Raw genomic sequence first — 16,784 nt, 5'->3', positions numbered from 1 at the left:
GGTGATAATCAGCCCTATGTCTGCGGTGACCCCGAACTTCTACCTCGAACTTGGTATGACATTCGTGAAAGGTCTGAAAAAGGAACTCTTTACAATTCAACCTGGATACCCTCCATCAATAAACGCAGTATCTGTATTTAGATGCCTGCTAAATAATAAGAACACTCCTTAAAACTAAAGTAATAATGGCGGCCCCAATCTGTTATGGCAACCCTTGCCCTAGAGTCATGTCAGTGTGTGCCTCTCGTGGTTGCCACATTCCTGACTCCAAAAGAAACGTGACTGCAACCACTTGTATCCTGTACTGGATTCGTGATACCCCGCAGTCTCAAGACATACGTTTCTCCAGAAACCTCTCCATAGATTGGTATAACTATAATTGTGTAACAGGAAATTCCGTAGCCTCACTGAATTTGTTATTTCAAATCAGATTCACCTAATTGGGCAACAGGCACTGAAGTTCCAGTTGGATACAGTGATGAAGCCACAGAAAAGGAGGCGGATCCTAAGCTAGAGAGATTAGGCATTAAATACTCCAGGGTGCAGGCCTACCAACAGCACTGTATAGTTTTTATATTATCAAAAAGACTCAAGCTCAAAAACCTCAGCAACGATTTAAAAATTTCAAGTCATTCAGTGAAGATATTAACCAAGTAGTTCCTGAGCCATCTTTAACCACTAAAAATCTGTTTGTGCAGTTAGTTAAGAACATAGCAGGAAATCTAGGAGTTACTTCATAGTATGTATGCAAAAGAACTGACATGGAGGATAGATGGCCTTGGGAGTAAAAGAATTGCTTCCCCAGCACAACTACACTTTAATTCTCTCTGGCACAAATGCTCCAGATTAATCCCTACTGGCTCTAGTACTTGGCTCTTAAAGGCTTCTATTATAGGAAGATACTGCCTACCTCACTGGGGGACTACCTAGCCACACCCAGCAGGCAAATTAGTCTGTTTAGGGCAACAATACTACAACGAAACTATATGAAAAACTATGGTAGAGAGAAAATAAAACGGGTAAAAATAACTGAAGGCCACTTGTTTTAAACCATTTTCTAGGTTCTCTTCTTGAAATCACTCTTGGGATCAACCAAAAGCACAAAACATGGTAAGCATCAACATGGTAAGCACCTGCACGCCTCTACTTGATCTGTGATCAGTGAGCCTACCGGCGGTTGCCAGAAAAATGGACAGGAGCTTGTGCATTAGGTGTTATTAAACCATTGTTCTTCCTGTTACTCTTGAAGCAAGTAGAAGCTTTAGGGTATTCCTATTTATGATGAGCCTAGACGTAAAAACAAAGGAGCAGCACACTTAAAGAAAGATATAGAAATAGGGGACTTGAAAGACACAGATTGCAGAGAGAATAATAAATAATTATGGCCCGGCCATCTGGGTGCAAGATGGATTATAGGGATACTGTACTCCCATCTACATGATTAATCGCATCATTAGGTTACATGCATTATTAGAAATTATAACTAATGAAACATCTAAAGCTTTAGATTTATTGGCTGTACAATCTACACAGAATGAGAAATGTAATTTATCAAAACAGACTGGCATTAGATTATCTGCATCTGCAGTAAATTTAACTAGACTAACTGTTGTTTAGAAATTGATGACAACATCTTTGAAACCAATGAGAACAAAGATACAACATACCAGAATCTCTGGGACACATTTAAAGCAGTGTGTAGAGGGAAATTTATAGTACTAAATGCCCACAAGAGAAAGCAGGAAAGATCTAAAATTGACACTCTAACATCACAATCAAAAGAACTAGAGAAGCAAGAGCAAACACATTCAAAAGCTAGCAGAAGGCAAGAAATAACTAAGATCAAAGCAGAACTGAAGGAGATAGAGACACAAAAAACCCTCCAAAAAATCAGTGAATCCAGGAGTTGGTTTTTTGAAAAGATCAACAAAATTGACAGACCGCTAGCAAGACTAATAAAGAAGAAAAGAGAGAAGAATCAAATAGACACAATAAAAAATGATAAAGGGGATATCATCACCGACCCCACAGAAATACAAACTACCATCAGAGAATACTATAAACACCTCTACGCAAATAAACTAGAAAATCTAGAAGAAATGGATAATTTCCTGGACACTTACACTTTTCCAAGACTAAACCAGGAAGCAGTTGAATCCCTGAATAGACCAATAGCAGGCTCTGAAATTGAGGCAATAATTAATAGCCTACCAACCAAAAAAAGTCCAGGACCAGATGGATTCACAGCTGAATTCTACCAGAGGTACAAGGAGGAGCTGGTACCATTCCTTCTGAAACTATTTCAATCAATAGAAAAAGAGGGAATCCTCCCTAACTCATTTTATGAGGCCAACATCATCCTGATACCAAAGCCTGGCAGAGACACAACAAAAAAAGAGAATTTTAGACCAATATCCCTGATGAACATCGATGCAAAAATCCTCAATAAAATACTGGCAAACTGGATTCAGCAGCACATCAAAAAGCTTATCCACCATGATCAAGTGGGCTTCATCCCTGAGATGCAAGACTGGTTCAACATTCGCAAATCAATAAACATAATCCAGCATATAAACAGAACCAAAGACAAGAACCACATGATTATCTCAATAGATGCAGAAAAGGCTTTTGACAAAATTCAACAGCCCTTCATGCTAAAAACGCTCAATAAATTCGGTATTGATGGAACGTACCTCAAAATAGTAAGAGCTATTTATGACAAACCCACAGCCAATATAATACTGAATGGGCAAAAACTGGAAAAATTCCCTTTGAAAACTGGCACAAGACAGGGATGCCCTCTCTCACCACTCCTATTCAACATAGTGTTGGAAGTTCTGGCTAGGGCAATCAGGCAAGAGAAAGAAATCAAGGGTATTCAGTTAAGAAAAGAAGAAGTCAAATTGTCCCTGTTTGCAGATGACATGATTGTATATTTAGAAAATCCCATTGTCTCAGCCCAAAATCTCCGTAAGCTGATAAGCAACTTCAGGAAAGTCTCAGGATACAAAATTAATGTGCAAAAATCACAAGCATTGGTATACACCAGTAACAGACAAACAGAGAGCCAAATCATGAATGAACTTCCATTCACAATTGCTTCAAAGAGAATAAAATACCTAGGAATCCAACTGACAAGGGATGTAAAGGACCTCTTCAAGGAGTACTACAAACCACTGCTCAGTGAAATAAAAGAGGACACAAACAAATGGAAGAACATACCATGCTCACGGATAGGAAGAATCAATATCGTGAAAATGGCCATACTGCCCAAGGTAATTTATAGATTCAATACCATCCCCATCAAGCTACCAATGAGTTTCTTCACAGAATTGGAAAAAACTGCTTTAAAGTTCATATGGAACCAAAAAAGAGCCTGCATCTCCAAGACAATCCTAAGTCAAAAGAACAAAGCTGGAGGCATCACGCTACCTGACTTCAAACTATACTACAAGGCTACAGTAACCAAAACAGCATGGTACTGGTACCAAAACAGAGATATAGACCAATGGAACAGCGCAGAGTCCTCAGAAATAATACCACACATCTACAGCCATATGATCTTTGAAACAAGAGAAACAAGAAATGGGGAAAGGATTCCCTATTTAATAAATGGTGCTGGGAAAATTGGCTAGCCATAAGTAGAAAGCTGAAACTGGATCCTTTCCTTACTCCTTATACGAAAATTAATTCAAGATGGATTAGAGACTTAAATGTTAGACCTAATACCATAAAAACCCTAGAAGAAAACCTAGGTAGTACCATTCAGGACATAGGCATGGGCAAAGACTTCATGTCTAAAACACCAAAAGCAACGGCAGCAAAAGCCAAAATTGACAAATGGGATCTCATTAAACTAAAGAGCTTCTGCACAGCAAAAGAAACTACCATCAGAGTGAACAGGCAACCTCCAGAATGGGAGAAAATTTTTGCAATCTACTCATCTGACAAAGGGCTAATATCCAGAACCTACAAAGAACTCAAACAAATTTACAAGAAAAAAACAAACAACCCCATCAAAAAGTGGGCAAAGAATATGAACAGACATTTCTCAAAAGAAGACATTCATACAGCCAACAGACACATGAAAAAATGCTCATCATCACTGGCCATCAGAGAAATGCAAATCAAAACCACAATGAGATACCATCTCACACCAGTTAGAATGGCAATCATTAAAAAGTCAGGAAACAATAGGTGCTGGAGAGGATGTGGAGAAATAGGCACACTTTTACACTGTTGGTGGGATTGTAAACTAGTTCAACCATTATGGAAAACAGTATGGCGATTCCTCAAGGATCTAGAACTAGATGTACCATATGACCCAGCCATCCCATTGCTGGGTATATACCCAAAGGATTATAAATCATGCTGCTATAAAGACACATGCACACGTATGTTTATGGCGGCACCATTCACAATAGCAAAGACTTGGAATCAACCCAAATGTCCATCAGTGACAGATTGGATTAAGAAAATGTGGCACATATACACCATAGAATACTATGCAGCTATAAAAAAGGATGAGTTCGTGTCCTTTGTAGGGACATGGATGCAGCTGTCCATCATTCTTAGCAAACTATCACAAGAACAGAAAACCAAACACCGCATGTTCTCACTCAGGTGGGAACTGAACAATGAGATCACTTGGACTCGGGAAGGGGAACATCACACACCGGGGCCTATCATGGGGACGGGGGAGAGGGGAGGGATTGCACTGGGAGTTATACCTGATGTAAATGACGAGTTGATGGGTGCTGACGAGTTGATGGGTGCAGCACAACAACATGGCACAAGTATACATATGTAACAAACCTGCACGTTATGCACATGTACCCTAGAACTTAAAGTATAATAATAATTAAAAAAAAAAAAAAGAAATTGATGACAACAGGTAGGCAGTTACGGAAATCACTGCATCAAAGTGAGAAAGTTAGCTCATGTTCCAATCCAAACTTGGAAAGGTTGGACCTCAGACAATCTTTTTAGTGGATGGTTTTCATCTTTTGGAGGATTGAAGACTCTCACAGGAAGTGTAGTACTTCTATTAGGCAGCCGTCCAAGACTCCCTTGTTTACTGCGTCTCCTGTTTAGGAACATACAGTTCACTACAGAAGTAGTAGTGGCTAGACACACCACCTCCCAAATAATGGCACTAAATAAGTATCAGCCATTACCCACAGAAGAAAGCTCATCTCATGAGAAGGTGGAGAATTATGAAACTAACGTAGGTTGTTTCTAAAGTAGTTTCCTTTCCCATGTCTCACCCTCTTTACCTTCCATATGGATTGTAAAACACAAATGTATAGGTATAGGATAGAAGAGTTAGGCCTTAAACATAACTTATAAAAATAACTTGTTGAAGTATAATCTGAATTCTACTTAGGCACAGGCAAATAGCGCCAAAGAAAATAGTTAAGTTCAGCTCCTGGCTGGCTTACTCGTGCTTCTCTCTAGAGATGAGGCCAAAATTCATGCCCCCTAGGTGGATGGCTGGTTAGTCAGTGACGGTGAAGATTCCCTGAAAGATGCAAACAATCTAAGAAGACAGGCACAGCCACAGGGAGGACAGCAAAGGCTGAGAAAAATTTAAGCCAGGGAGCCAATCTGCTCCCACACAGAAGGTAAGTGACGCTAAAAGCAGATACACTGGCAAAGCAACTCCCCATGCAAACAGATGAATTGCCTTTTGACAGGCCTTTGACTCTGTCCTACTATCCTAGCATCATGTGCATCATCAGGAAAAAGGTAAAAGCTTTCTAATAATAGTTTATTTTAAAAGAAAGCTTTTAAAGGGGAGAATGTGAAAGGAAAATAAAATAAAATAAATAATAAAGCCAAAAATAATAAACATAACATAGGAAATAGTTAACATTAAGTACAGGTTACTTAGAAGTTATACATAGGCTAACAAATTTAAGTAGTCCCTCCCAGCATTGCTAACAAGTTGCAGCTGCAAGCTTACTTATCTCAACCTTCCAAGCTTATCGCCTGCCTCCAGACCCCTGCATGTTTCTGTAATTCCTGTTTTCCATTACCCCAGCTCTGTCCAGCTTCGAGGTTGACTGGTCAAGATAACTAAATTGTAAGCTTTCTCAGAACTACCACAGGGTTAATTAATTTATGTCTTTGTCTGAAACCGGTACCCTGACTCGTTTTCCTGCCTCAAATGACATGTAATGCAAGCCTGCATTCTCTGTCAGGGTCAGTAGCCATTTTGTGTGTGAGTCTGCTATTGGCTCAGGTGCCCAAATTAAATAAAGTTGTCTTTGGTCTCCAAAGGTCTCTTTGTCTTCCTTGGCTGGAGTTTTACTACGACATATGATCACTGGGTCAACACAGATATTAATATGAAAGTCAAATTTTTTGAAACAGAAAAAAAAGAAATACAATAAACCAAAAGCAGTGAGAAGTGAGACACAACAAAAGCAGTGTTAACAGTAAAGTTTACAGCACTAAATGTCCATCTTTAAAACGTATAAATACTACAAATTATTAATCTAATGATGCAACTCAAGAAACCAGAAAAGCAAGAGCACACTCAAACCCAAAACTAGCAGAAGGAAAAAGACCACAGGAGCATTAAATGGAATATAGACTAGAAAAACTAATTACATTAAATGGAATATAGACTAGAAAAATGCATGACTAGAATTGTGTTTGTAGGTGTGTATTAGCTCTTAAAACTAATTTTCTTGGCCAGGCGTGGTGGCTCACACCTATAATCTCAGCACTTTGGGAGGCCAAGGTGGGTGGACCACTTGAGGTCAGGAGTTTGAGACCAGCCTGGCCAAGAAAGAATCAACAAAACAAAAAGTGGCTTCTTCTAAAGGGTAAAGAAGAGTGACAAACCAGTAGTTAAACTACCAAAAAAGTAAGGGAGAGACCAGAATAAATAAAACAAGAAATGAAAAAGGGAACACTATAATTGGTATCACAGAAATACAAAACATCATCAGAGACTATTATAAACAACTAGATACTCATAAACTTGAAAAGGATAAATTCCAGTGAACGTACAACCTACCAAGATAGAATCAGGAAGTGGCATCATCAAAGACTATTATGAACAACTATATATTCAAAAACTTGAAAACCTAGAGAAAGGATAAATTCCTGTGAACATACAAACTGCCAAGACAGAATCAGGAACAGGCAGAAAACCTGAAGAGACAAATAAAAGTAGTGAAATCAGTCAGTAATTACAACGTCTCCCAACAAAGAAAAACGCAGGACCAAATGGATTCATAGCCAATGTCTGGGAAGTATGAGGTTGTGGAAGGGAGATGGATGATGAGAAATCAGTTAATAGGTGAAACGTACATTATTTGGGTGATGGATAACATGTTAAATGCCCTAACTTGATCACTGTGCAATCTATGCACGCAACAAAATTGCACATGAACCCCATAAATTTGTACAAATAATTTAAAAAAGCATTAGTACTAATCTTTCACAAACTCTTTCCAAAAATTAGTCCATTTTCACTAACGGACGGAACAACTAGGCAAAAAAAAAGTATGAAGAATACATTAAGACAACATTTTGAACCAACTATACCTAACAAAAATCTATGACACTTCACTACCATTAGCAGGATATACATTCTTCTCAAGCACAAAAAAACAGCTCTTGGACCAGGAGTGGTGGCTCACACCTGTAATCTCAGCACTTTGGGAGGCCAAGGCATGCAGTTCACAAGGTCAGGAGATCAAGACCATCTTGGCCAACACAGTGCAATCCCGCTCTACTAAAATACAAAGAATTAGCTGGATATGGTGGTGCACACCTGTAGTCGCAGCTACTTGGGAGGCTAAGGTAGGAGAACCCCTTGAACCTAGGAGGCAGAGACTGCAGTGAGCCGAGATCTGCCTCTGCTCTCCAGCCTGGCAACAGAGCAAGAGTCTGCCTCAAAAAAAAAAAAAAAAAAAGGAAAAAACCCCAGCTTTTGAACAGTCCCTATGATAAGCCATAAAACAAGACTTATTCATACAAAGTATCTCTTGTGACGACAGAATATATTGAGTAATAAAACAGAAAATTCACAAATTGTGGAAATTAAACACGTTTGTAAATTTGTGTGTCTAAATTTCCAATGAGTCAAACAAATCAGTAAATACTTCATAAGAACTAAAAATACATCTTCACAAAACTGATAGAAAGCAGCTACAAGAATGCTCACAGAGAGCAAATTACAGGTATAAATTCCATTGCTAAGAATTAAATCCTACAAGTAAGCTGCTCTTCAAAAAAAAAAAATAAAATAAACCCAAAGCATGTTTAAAAAAAAAAAAGATATGAGTAAAAATTTAATAAAATATTATCATCTGCAAACACAGATAGTTTGACTTCCTCTCTTCCTATCTGGATGCTCTTTATGTCTTTCTCTCCCCGACTGGTCTGGATAGAACTTCCAGTACCGTGTTGATCAGTGGTGGTGACAGGCAGGGCATCCTTGTTCCGGTTTTTTCCAAGGGAAATGGTTTCAGCTTTTGCCCATTCGATGTGATGTTGGCTATGAGTTTATCACAATGGCTGTTATTATTTTGAGGTAGGTTCTGTCAATGCCTCCTTTGTTAAGGGTTTTTAACATGAGGGAATTTTCAATTTTATAAAAACTCATTTCTGTAATCCATTGGAAATGAATTGTATAAATATACACCATGGTATATACTATGCAGCCATAAAAAGGAATGAGATGATGTCCTCTGCAGAAACATGGATGGAGCAGGAGGCCATTATTCTGTTGCTGCACTAAGTGAACTAGTGCAGCAGCAGAAAACCAAATACATATTACTAACAAGGCACCTGAGCGTCCTTGAGGGTGGACGGTTGGAGGATCAAAAATTACCTATTAGGTACTATGCATATTACTTGGGTGACAATATAATCTCTACACCAAACCCCTATGACACTCAGCTTACCTATATAACAAACCTGCACATGTACCCTGAGCCTGACAGTTAAAAAATAAAATAAAATACCTAGAAATTAGTGTAAATTTGTTATTTCAACTGTAACAAAATTATAATACTTATACACTGACAATTAAAAAACATTTTGATATAAATGTTAAAAGTTCCAAATAAGTAACAAGAGGGCTGGATATAGTGGCTCACTCCTATAATCTACTTTGGAAGGTCAAGGAGGGTGGATTGCTTGAGCCCAGAAGCTCAACAACAGCCTGGGTTAAGTGTGAGATAAATAAAAATAAATAAATAAATAAATAAATAAATAAATAAAGATGTCCTCTGTTGATATCATTTCACTATAAGTGTTCATGGAATGTACCATGTAATACTGTTAAGATGATCCTACTCTTAAATTTGAACTATATATCATAATTCCTGGTGGCTTTTGGCACAAACACAAAACTGATCCTGTGGAAAATACAAGGTACCTAGAGGAGCCAAAATAACTTTGCAAAAAAGGAACCAAGCTGAAAAAAATCATACTAACCAATCTGAAAACTTACTACAAGAACACTAATTAAGACATAGTAGCACTGCGATAATGACAGGTATGTATCTAAAATAGAACTTAACAGTCCAGAAAAAAGAAAAACTAAAAAAAATTATTTTTTTAACTATTACACTTTAAGTTCTGGGATACATGTTGAGAATGTGCAGGTCTATTACACAGATACACATGTGCCATGGAGGATCGCTGCACCCATCAACCCATCTTCTACATTAGGTATTTCTCGTGCTGCTACCCTTCCCCTACCCAACCCCTGTCAGTTCCCTAACAGACCCCAGCATGTGACGTTCCCCTCCCTGTATCCATGCGTTCTCATTGTTCAACTACCACTTATGAGTGAGAACATACGGAGTTTGGTTTTCTCTTCTTGTGTTAGCTTGCCGACAATGATGAAAACCTTTAAAATTTATGGTAAGTCTGAGGAACTGTCATAGCCAAAAGGAGCCTAAAAGAAAGACATGAGAAGTAATAATGTTATATTCAGGATGGGATCCAAAAAAAAAAAAATTAGGTAAAAACTCTGGAAATCTGAATAAAGAATGAACTTTACTTAATGCTACCACATCAAGATTGCATAATAAACTTTAATAACACATGTACCAGATTAACATAAGATGTTATCAACAGGGGATTATGTATAGGTACACTGTGGTATCTTTGAAATAATCTTGCAAAGCTAGAATTGTCAATAAAAAATAAAGTTTACTTTGAAAAAACGAAGACAATGAGTAAAAGTGATGAAAAACAACCAATATATCTTTTTTTTTTTTTTTTTTTTTTTTTGAGACGGAGTCTCGCTCTGTCGCCCAGGCTGGAGTGCAGTGGCGTGATCTCGGCTCACTGCAAGCTCCGCCTCCCGGGTTCACGCCATTCTCCTGCCTCAGCCTCCCAAGTAGCTGGGACTACAGGCGCCCACAACCGCGCCCGGCTAATTTTTTGTATTTTTAGTAGAGACGGGGTTTCACCCTGGTCTCGATCTCCTGACCTTGTGATCCGCCCGCCTCGGCCTCCCAAAGTGCTGGGATTACAGGCGTGAGCCACCGCGCCCGGCCCCAACCAATATATCTTAAAAAGCTTGGTTAAATTCTGTGCAGAAAAAGTACAAGATCAGAAAACGGTGGTAACAGACGGTCCTCTGTTCATATACCCCATAGTAGCGATAACTTGGCAATGATTCACAAGTGAAAGTGGCTTTGTGGGAGCTTTGAACTCCAGGTAGAAGACAACAAAACTCTGACACTAAGAATTGTTTGGCAAAAGCAGGCCTGTGCCCAGGTGGCAGTTTTGCCAACAAGGTCCCCAGCTATAGGCCTATCACCCTGCAGCCTCAATCATAGTAACACTGAATAGCAACGATCCAGGCACTATACCCAGGGACATAGATGCCACACCATGCCTTGGGTAATGGACTGTGAACCCCAGTATCACAAAGACTCTGAAACTGCTCTGTAACTTGGCTACAGACCTTACTAGCCAGGATAGGGTTTTGCCTAATCAGTGGTTTCCTAGTTAGGCAAAACTCTGTCCAGTATGTGCCCTTGAAATAGGCCTACTACTCTGTCAAATTGCACATTTTAAACCAGCACTGTAATGCAGCTCCACCTACCAGCCATACTGACCAACATCCTAAAAGCCATCCTGTCTAAAAACCCTTAGAAACACCTGCCTCAGACCCTAGTAATAGGTGTCCCAACCACAGACTCTACTATATATCCAGCAGCAGCTGTCTGACCTGACTCCTATCCCAGTCAGTGATTCCAGAGGCTATCCCAATAGCCCAGGGTCCAGAGAGGAGGTCTGTAAAGACTGGAAGAGGTATTTGCTCTTTGAATACACATACAGCCAAAATGACACCAGCAAAACCAATTAATAAAGCTCCAGTGACCAAGTACAAAGAAGTAAACTGCACGGAAAAGAATTTGAAATAATCACCTTAAAGAAGCTGAATGAGATGAAACATAAGACAGATAAGTAAAAGAAATCGAGAAAACAATGAATGAATAAAATGAGAGCTTTAATAAAGAAATAGAAACCATCAAAAAAAAAAAACCCTAGAGCTGAATGAAGAACACAGTAACAAAATAGAACATTAACAGCCTCAATAGCTGACACAAATATGAACAAGAATCAGCAGGCTGGTATACAACAAGGTCATCTGAAATTAGCTGGTAGTTGTTTCAAGCTGGTGTCTGGAAACAAAAATGAAATTAGCCAGTTAGATGGAAAAAAAAAAAAAAGTAAAAGTAAAGAGTGCATATGGGACCTACAGGATACCATCAGAAAAACAAACATACATTTTTTTACACAGAAATATATACAATTTCCCAAGGAGGAAAAAAAAGGCTGAAATTAAGAAAAATCAACAAAATAGTAGAACAGGACATTCCCTGCTCATATCAAAATTAATTCAAATAATCAAATACCAAAATGTAAAAGCTATAATTATAAAACTCTAAAAGAAAACACTGATAAACATGTATGACGTTGGATTTATTTAACAGATATATTTAAACTAGTTAGTCAGCAGTAAATGTAGAAGCAACAAAAGAAAACATTGTATTTGTACATTTTGACGTTTTCACTAAACACACAGTCAAAATATTTTTTTCCCATCATTTGTTGCATGGACACTTGCTTGTTTCTGCTTTGTGGCTTTTACGTATAATGCTGCAGTGAACATCTGTAGCCTTGCTTTTGTTTGAACATGTAGTTTTATTTTCTTTTATTATATACCTAGGAGTGGAATTGTTTGACAAGATAGTAACTTTGTGAAGAGCTGCTAGGTTGTTTTCTAGAGTAGTCACACCATTTTACATTCCTACCTCAACATTTAAAGATCTGTTTCTCTACATCCTAGCCAACACTTGCTGTCTTTAAAAAATTTTTATCATCCTAGAAAATATGAAGTGGTCTGTAGTTTCGATTCTCATTGTCCTTATGACTAATGTTTGAACATCTTTTCGTTTATTGGCCTTTGGATATGCTTATTTCGGACAAATGTCTATTCTGATTACTTTTCTTCTGTTATCTGAGTTGCAAGAGTTTTAAAATATATGTATTAGTTATTTAATCCTTACATGATTTGTAGATGTTTTCTTATCTTTTGAGTTGTCTTTTCGGTTTTGATAAAATTCTTTGAAGCATCAAAGACTTAAGTTTTGATGGATTCCATCAAAATTTGTCCAGAATAGGCAAATATATAGAAACAGAAGGGAGAGAGACAGAACAGTATGGTGTTTTATTTTAATATCATGAAAATATTTCAAAATTAATTGTTGTGATGGTTGGACAACTCTATGAATACATTAACAACTACTGAATTGTACACTTTCAATGAGTGAATTCTAAGCTATATGCATTATATGTCCATGTTTTACCAAAAAAAAAAAAAAATCAAAATAAATTGCATATCAATATATGTTTTGTACTAAGTAGCTTTCATTTTTAATTACATTTCTTTCCCACTCAAGTAATTCATGAAAGCCAGAAATAATTTCATTTGTATTAGGAATCAACACATGGCCTTTTAAAGTCTGTGACTAAAACAGGACTTTCCCTTTACCCACATTATATTATCTATGGCTAACCCTCATGGCAGTTACAACTAAGAGTAATATCATGGGTTACATCCTATGACAAGATAAATGTATTTTGAGTATGATCTGCCATAAAGGAAATCAAAACTGTCATTGAAAATTTGTACCAACCTTCCAGTAGTCAGACTGTAAACTGTAATATCTCTGATATGCAGATAATGCTGGAAAAGAAAACATAATTATTAGCCAAATCACATCCCATTTAAAAATCCACTGTAAGACATTAAATAGATATTTTAATATAAGCTGCCCAACATGCCCATCCATTAACAAACAATAAAAATCAAATAACCTAAATTTGATGGCTTACTAATTTAACCAGGTATATAAAACCATGATCAAATGTTACCCATGCACTCGAACAAACATAATATCTTAGCAATTACTCGAATCAATTTGACCTCCTTCAGGGACTAAAAGTAATGGCAATCTTCTAGAGGTATTCCCCACTACGATAAAGTTTTCTAATTTTTCTTAACATGCAATGCACTTTCTACAAAGATAAAAATTCAGTCACCTAAGGCAGAAAATAACTCTTTGTGATGCTTCCCTTTACACAATCAGTAGACTACTATGATCTATAGTTTAATTCCAAGTTAGGATGCCCTATGCCCTAAAACCTACCTAAAGGCAAAAAGGGTACTCAAATCATATAAAGCAGTTGTTACCGACTAACTAAAAAAACGCACAAAAATAAAATCACAAAATAAAAACATAAAAAATAAGTCATATAAGCACATTAGAATTAGTGGAAACATTAACAATGACAAAACTAGGAAAACCCATCACTTTATCCAATCAACTCAGAATCTCTGAAAAACAGCTAAGCAATGATTACATTGCTGGGGACAAGCTTTTAGGATAAACTATTGCAATAAATATCACCCAAAAGTCAAAAATAAATTGAAAAAAATGAAAAAGAAAAAATAAACTGAAAACAGCAGAATGCCAAAAGGGGCAAACTGAACATACTGTAATAGGCAGAGGATTCTGTCTTGAACATTTTTACAAATTTCAGAGATTTTTACAATAAAGATGTAAGCGTTAGCTGAAATGCTTTCACTGAATTTAACCACAAAAAGTTAAGGTGTGGGAGTAAGCCTATCGAGGAAAACTTGCTTTTTTCAAACACTCATAAAATGACAAGAGAGAATTTAAAAAAAACCAAATGTAATGCTCAACAGACAGTAGCATATATGAGAATCATCTCACGATATAGGCTACATTTATATTACTAAAATATTTACTTTCAAAACAAAAAAGTGCAAAAGAGTGACATCCAAAAAAGTAGCCTGAAAAGAAAAGATTCGGAGACACTTTCTCAAGAAAAGCAAACTTAAAGTCTCTCTACAGCTGTCTTAAGGGCACTATTCAAAATGGAGAAAATTTTACATAAGAAAATATATCAAGTTCTCAGCAAAAACAGTGAAAATCTATCTTATTTTAGCCTGAACTAATTCTTTCTTACACCATTCCTACTCTACCCCAGCTCAGTAAGATAGGACCACTAGACCCACCAAAATACAGCGTTCTCTCTTGCTCCTGTTTTAGGGCTAGGCTAACTTCTCAATAGATGTAAGCTACCAAAATTTCCCCCACTCAGCTCAGTATTGCAGAAACTATATTAAAAACAAGTGGGGACAGGCACAGTGGCTCACGCCTGTAATCTCAACACTTTGAGGGGCTGAGGCAGGTGGATCACAAGGTCAGGAGATGGAGACCATCCTGATTCACACAGTGAAACCCCGTCTCTACTAAAAATACAAAAAGTTAGCCAGGCGTGATGGCACGTGCCTGTAGTCCCAGCTACTTGGGAGGTTGAGGCAGGAGAATCACCTGAATGTGGGAGGCAGAGATTGCAGGGAGCCAAGATCGTGCCACTGCGCTCCAGCCTGGATGACAGAGTGAAACTCTGTCTGGAAAACAAAACAAAACAAAACAAAAAAAACAAGGGCAAATGACAAGACAAGAAGCTGCTTTGCTCTCCCATGCCCACAGTGGCTAACTGGAAACTCTAATCCAGGTGCAGTAGACCAGGAAAGTACTGATGCCCAACAGCCCTTGATCTAAATAACTCTGGGTAGATTCCATGTAAAAGAAGCAAGCAGACTAAAGACCATAGCTCCTACCCAGTGCCTGCTCCTAAAGCACAGGGATCATTTCAAGATTGGTGGCCATTATCTCAGGCTCCAGACCTTGAAAAGCAAAGGTTCAACTCTAGTGGAAAAAGTAGGCTTAAGATCATGGAATGCAGTAGTTTCTCTTCTAGTGTGAATTTATTCAGAAAGCATTTGGGGATGTTCAAGCCCAAGAATATCATAGAAAACATGCAGATTTTTACAGATAAGCATCTAGTAGCTCCAAAAGAGCAAGTATCTAAATTGCAGACTGGCTAGAAGTTTTACAGAGAGAAACAAGGAAAGAAATCTCCAGGGTTAGAAAAGTCCTGGGAGATAGACCTCAAGAAGTGTTGCACGAATGAGAAATGTGGGACACTGTTCAGCATAAACACTACAAGTAACAATTATTGGGAAAAAAAGAACAGAAAAAGGAACAGAAAGCCTGAAGAATACCACAGTGGTAAATTCCCACCATGTTACAGGTTATCTTTTTCCCTGCTATCCCACATTTGAAACTGAAGAAGCCACCATTCTGGAAGCACCAAAAAGAATGAAGGCAGGCAGGGTGGAGCTAATCTCAGTAACCAAAGGACCAAGGAAAAAGGCAATCCAGCAAGACAGAAAACTGAGAATGTAATCTGTCCACTGCAAACAGTACAGAAAAAGAGTTCCCTCAAACCACCTACTCTACACACAAAGGTCAAGGAGAAAGCACAGACATCTATCATGTATCAGGCTACCTATTGTGTTAATGTGAGAGGATGCCAATAAGGGAGCAAGAAAAGAATTTATCTGATGGCTAGTAATGAGGCTCACATGTCCTCCGCTGAAAGTAGCCTAGATTTCACACTCATATGGCAGAAACAAGTTGCCTGCACGTGCTAGGGGAGTCAGAGCACCCAGGTGGAAGTCAGGATTTTAACCACTGGCCAGTAATACGGAAGCTTGGAAGAATAATGGAAACCATGTGGGAAGCCAAAACTCTCATTTCAGTTCAGCATTAACAAAAAGCCTAACTCAGTGAAGAATCTGAATTTTAACGTTCACCTGGCAGTAAGAAACAGCAATACCATTTACTGCAGATTAATATAAGATCTACCAGCCAGGTGCAGTGGCTCACACCTGTAATCCTAGTACTTTCGGAGGCCGAGGTAGGTGGATCACTGAAGGTCAGGGGTTCGAGACCAGCCTGGCCAACAGAGTGAAACCCCATCTCTACTAAAACTATAAAACTTAGCGAAGTATGGTGACACATACCTGTAGTTCCAGCTACTTGAGAGGCTGAGGCATAAGAATCACTTGAACCCACAAGGCAGAGGTTGCAGTGAGCCGAGATAGCACTACTGCTGGGCAACAGAGTGAGACTCTGCCTGATAGCATAACATAAAACCTTTCAAGATCCAGTCAAAAATCATTCACCATATCAAACAAAAAAAAAAAAAAAAAAAGAAGAAAAAGAAGTAAATCACACTGAATGAAAAAGATGGGAGAAATGTTTGAGTATATGATAACAAATTTTAAACTGGAATAAAAGTGCTTCAAAGAACAATAAAAAAAGGAAAAATGAGAAAGTCACAGTAAAGAAACA

At 38.0% G+C, this 16,784-nt stretch overlaps 1 protein-coding gene across 19 annotated transcripts in view; it reads right to left on the bottom strand.

The window, feature by feature from the left end:
- Positions 1-16,784, bottom strand: part of UTY (ubiquitously transcribed tetratricopeptide repeat containing, Y-linked) — a 225,293-nt gene that overhangs the window by 175,186 nt on the left and 33,323 nt on the right. For all 19 annotated transcript variants that reach the window (XM_050777813.1, XM_050777819.1, XM_050777822.1 and 16 more), the window contains exon 4: positions 13,188-13,237. In XM_050777813.1, coding sequence (XP_050633770.1) covers positions 13,188-13,237 — 50 coding nt within the window. The remainder of the gene's footprint in view (positions 1-13,187; positions 13,238-16,784) is intronic.

The sequence above is a fragment of the Macaca thibetana genome, chromosome Y, assembly GCF_024542745.1.
Source record: "Macaca thibetana thibetana isolate TM-01 chromosome Y, ASM2454274v1, whole genome shotgun sequence".
Taxonomy (NCBI): domain Eukaryota; kingdom Metazoa; phylum Chordata; class Mammalia; order Primates; family Cercopithecidae; genus Macaca; species Macaca thibetana.
Note: the sequence above shows the minus strand (reverse complement) of the source record. Positions and strands in the feature narration are given on the sequence as shown.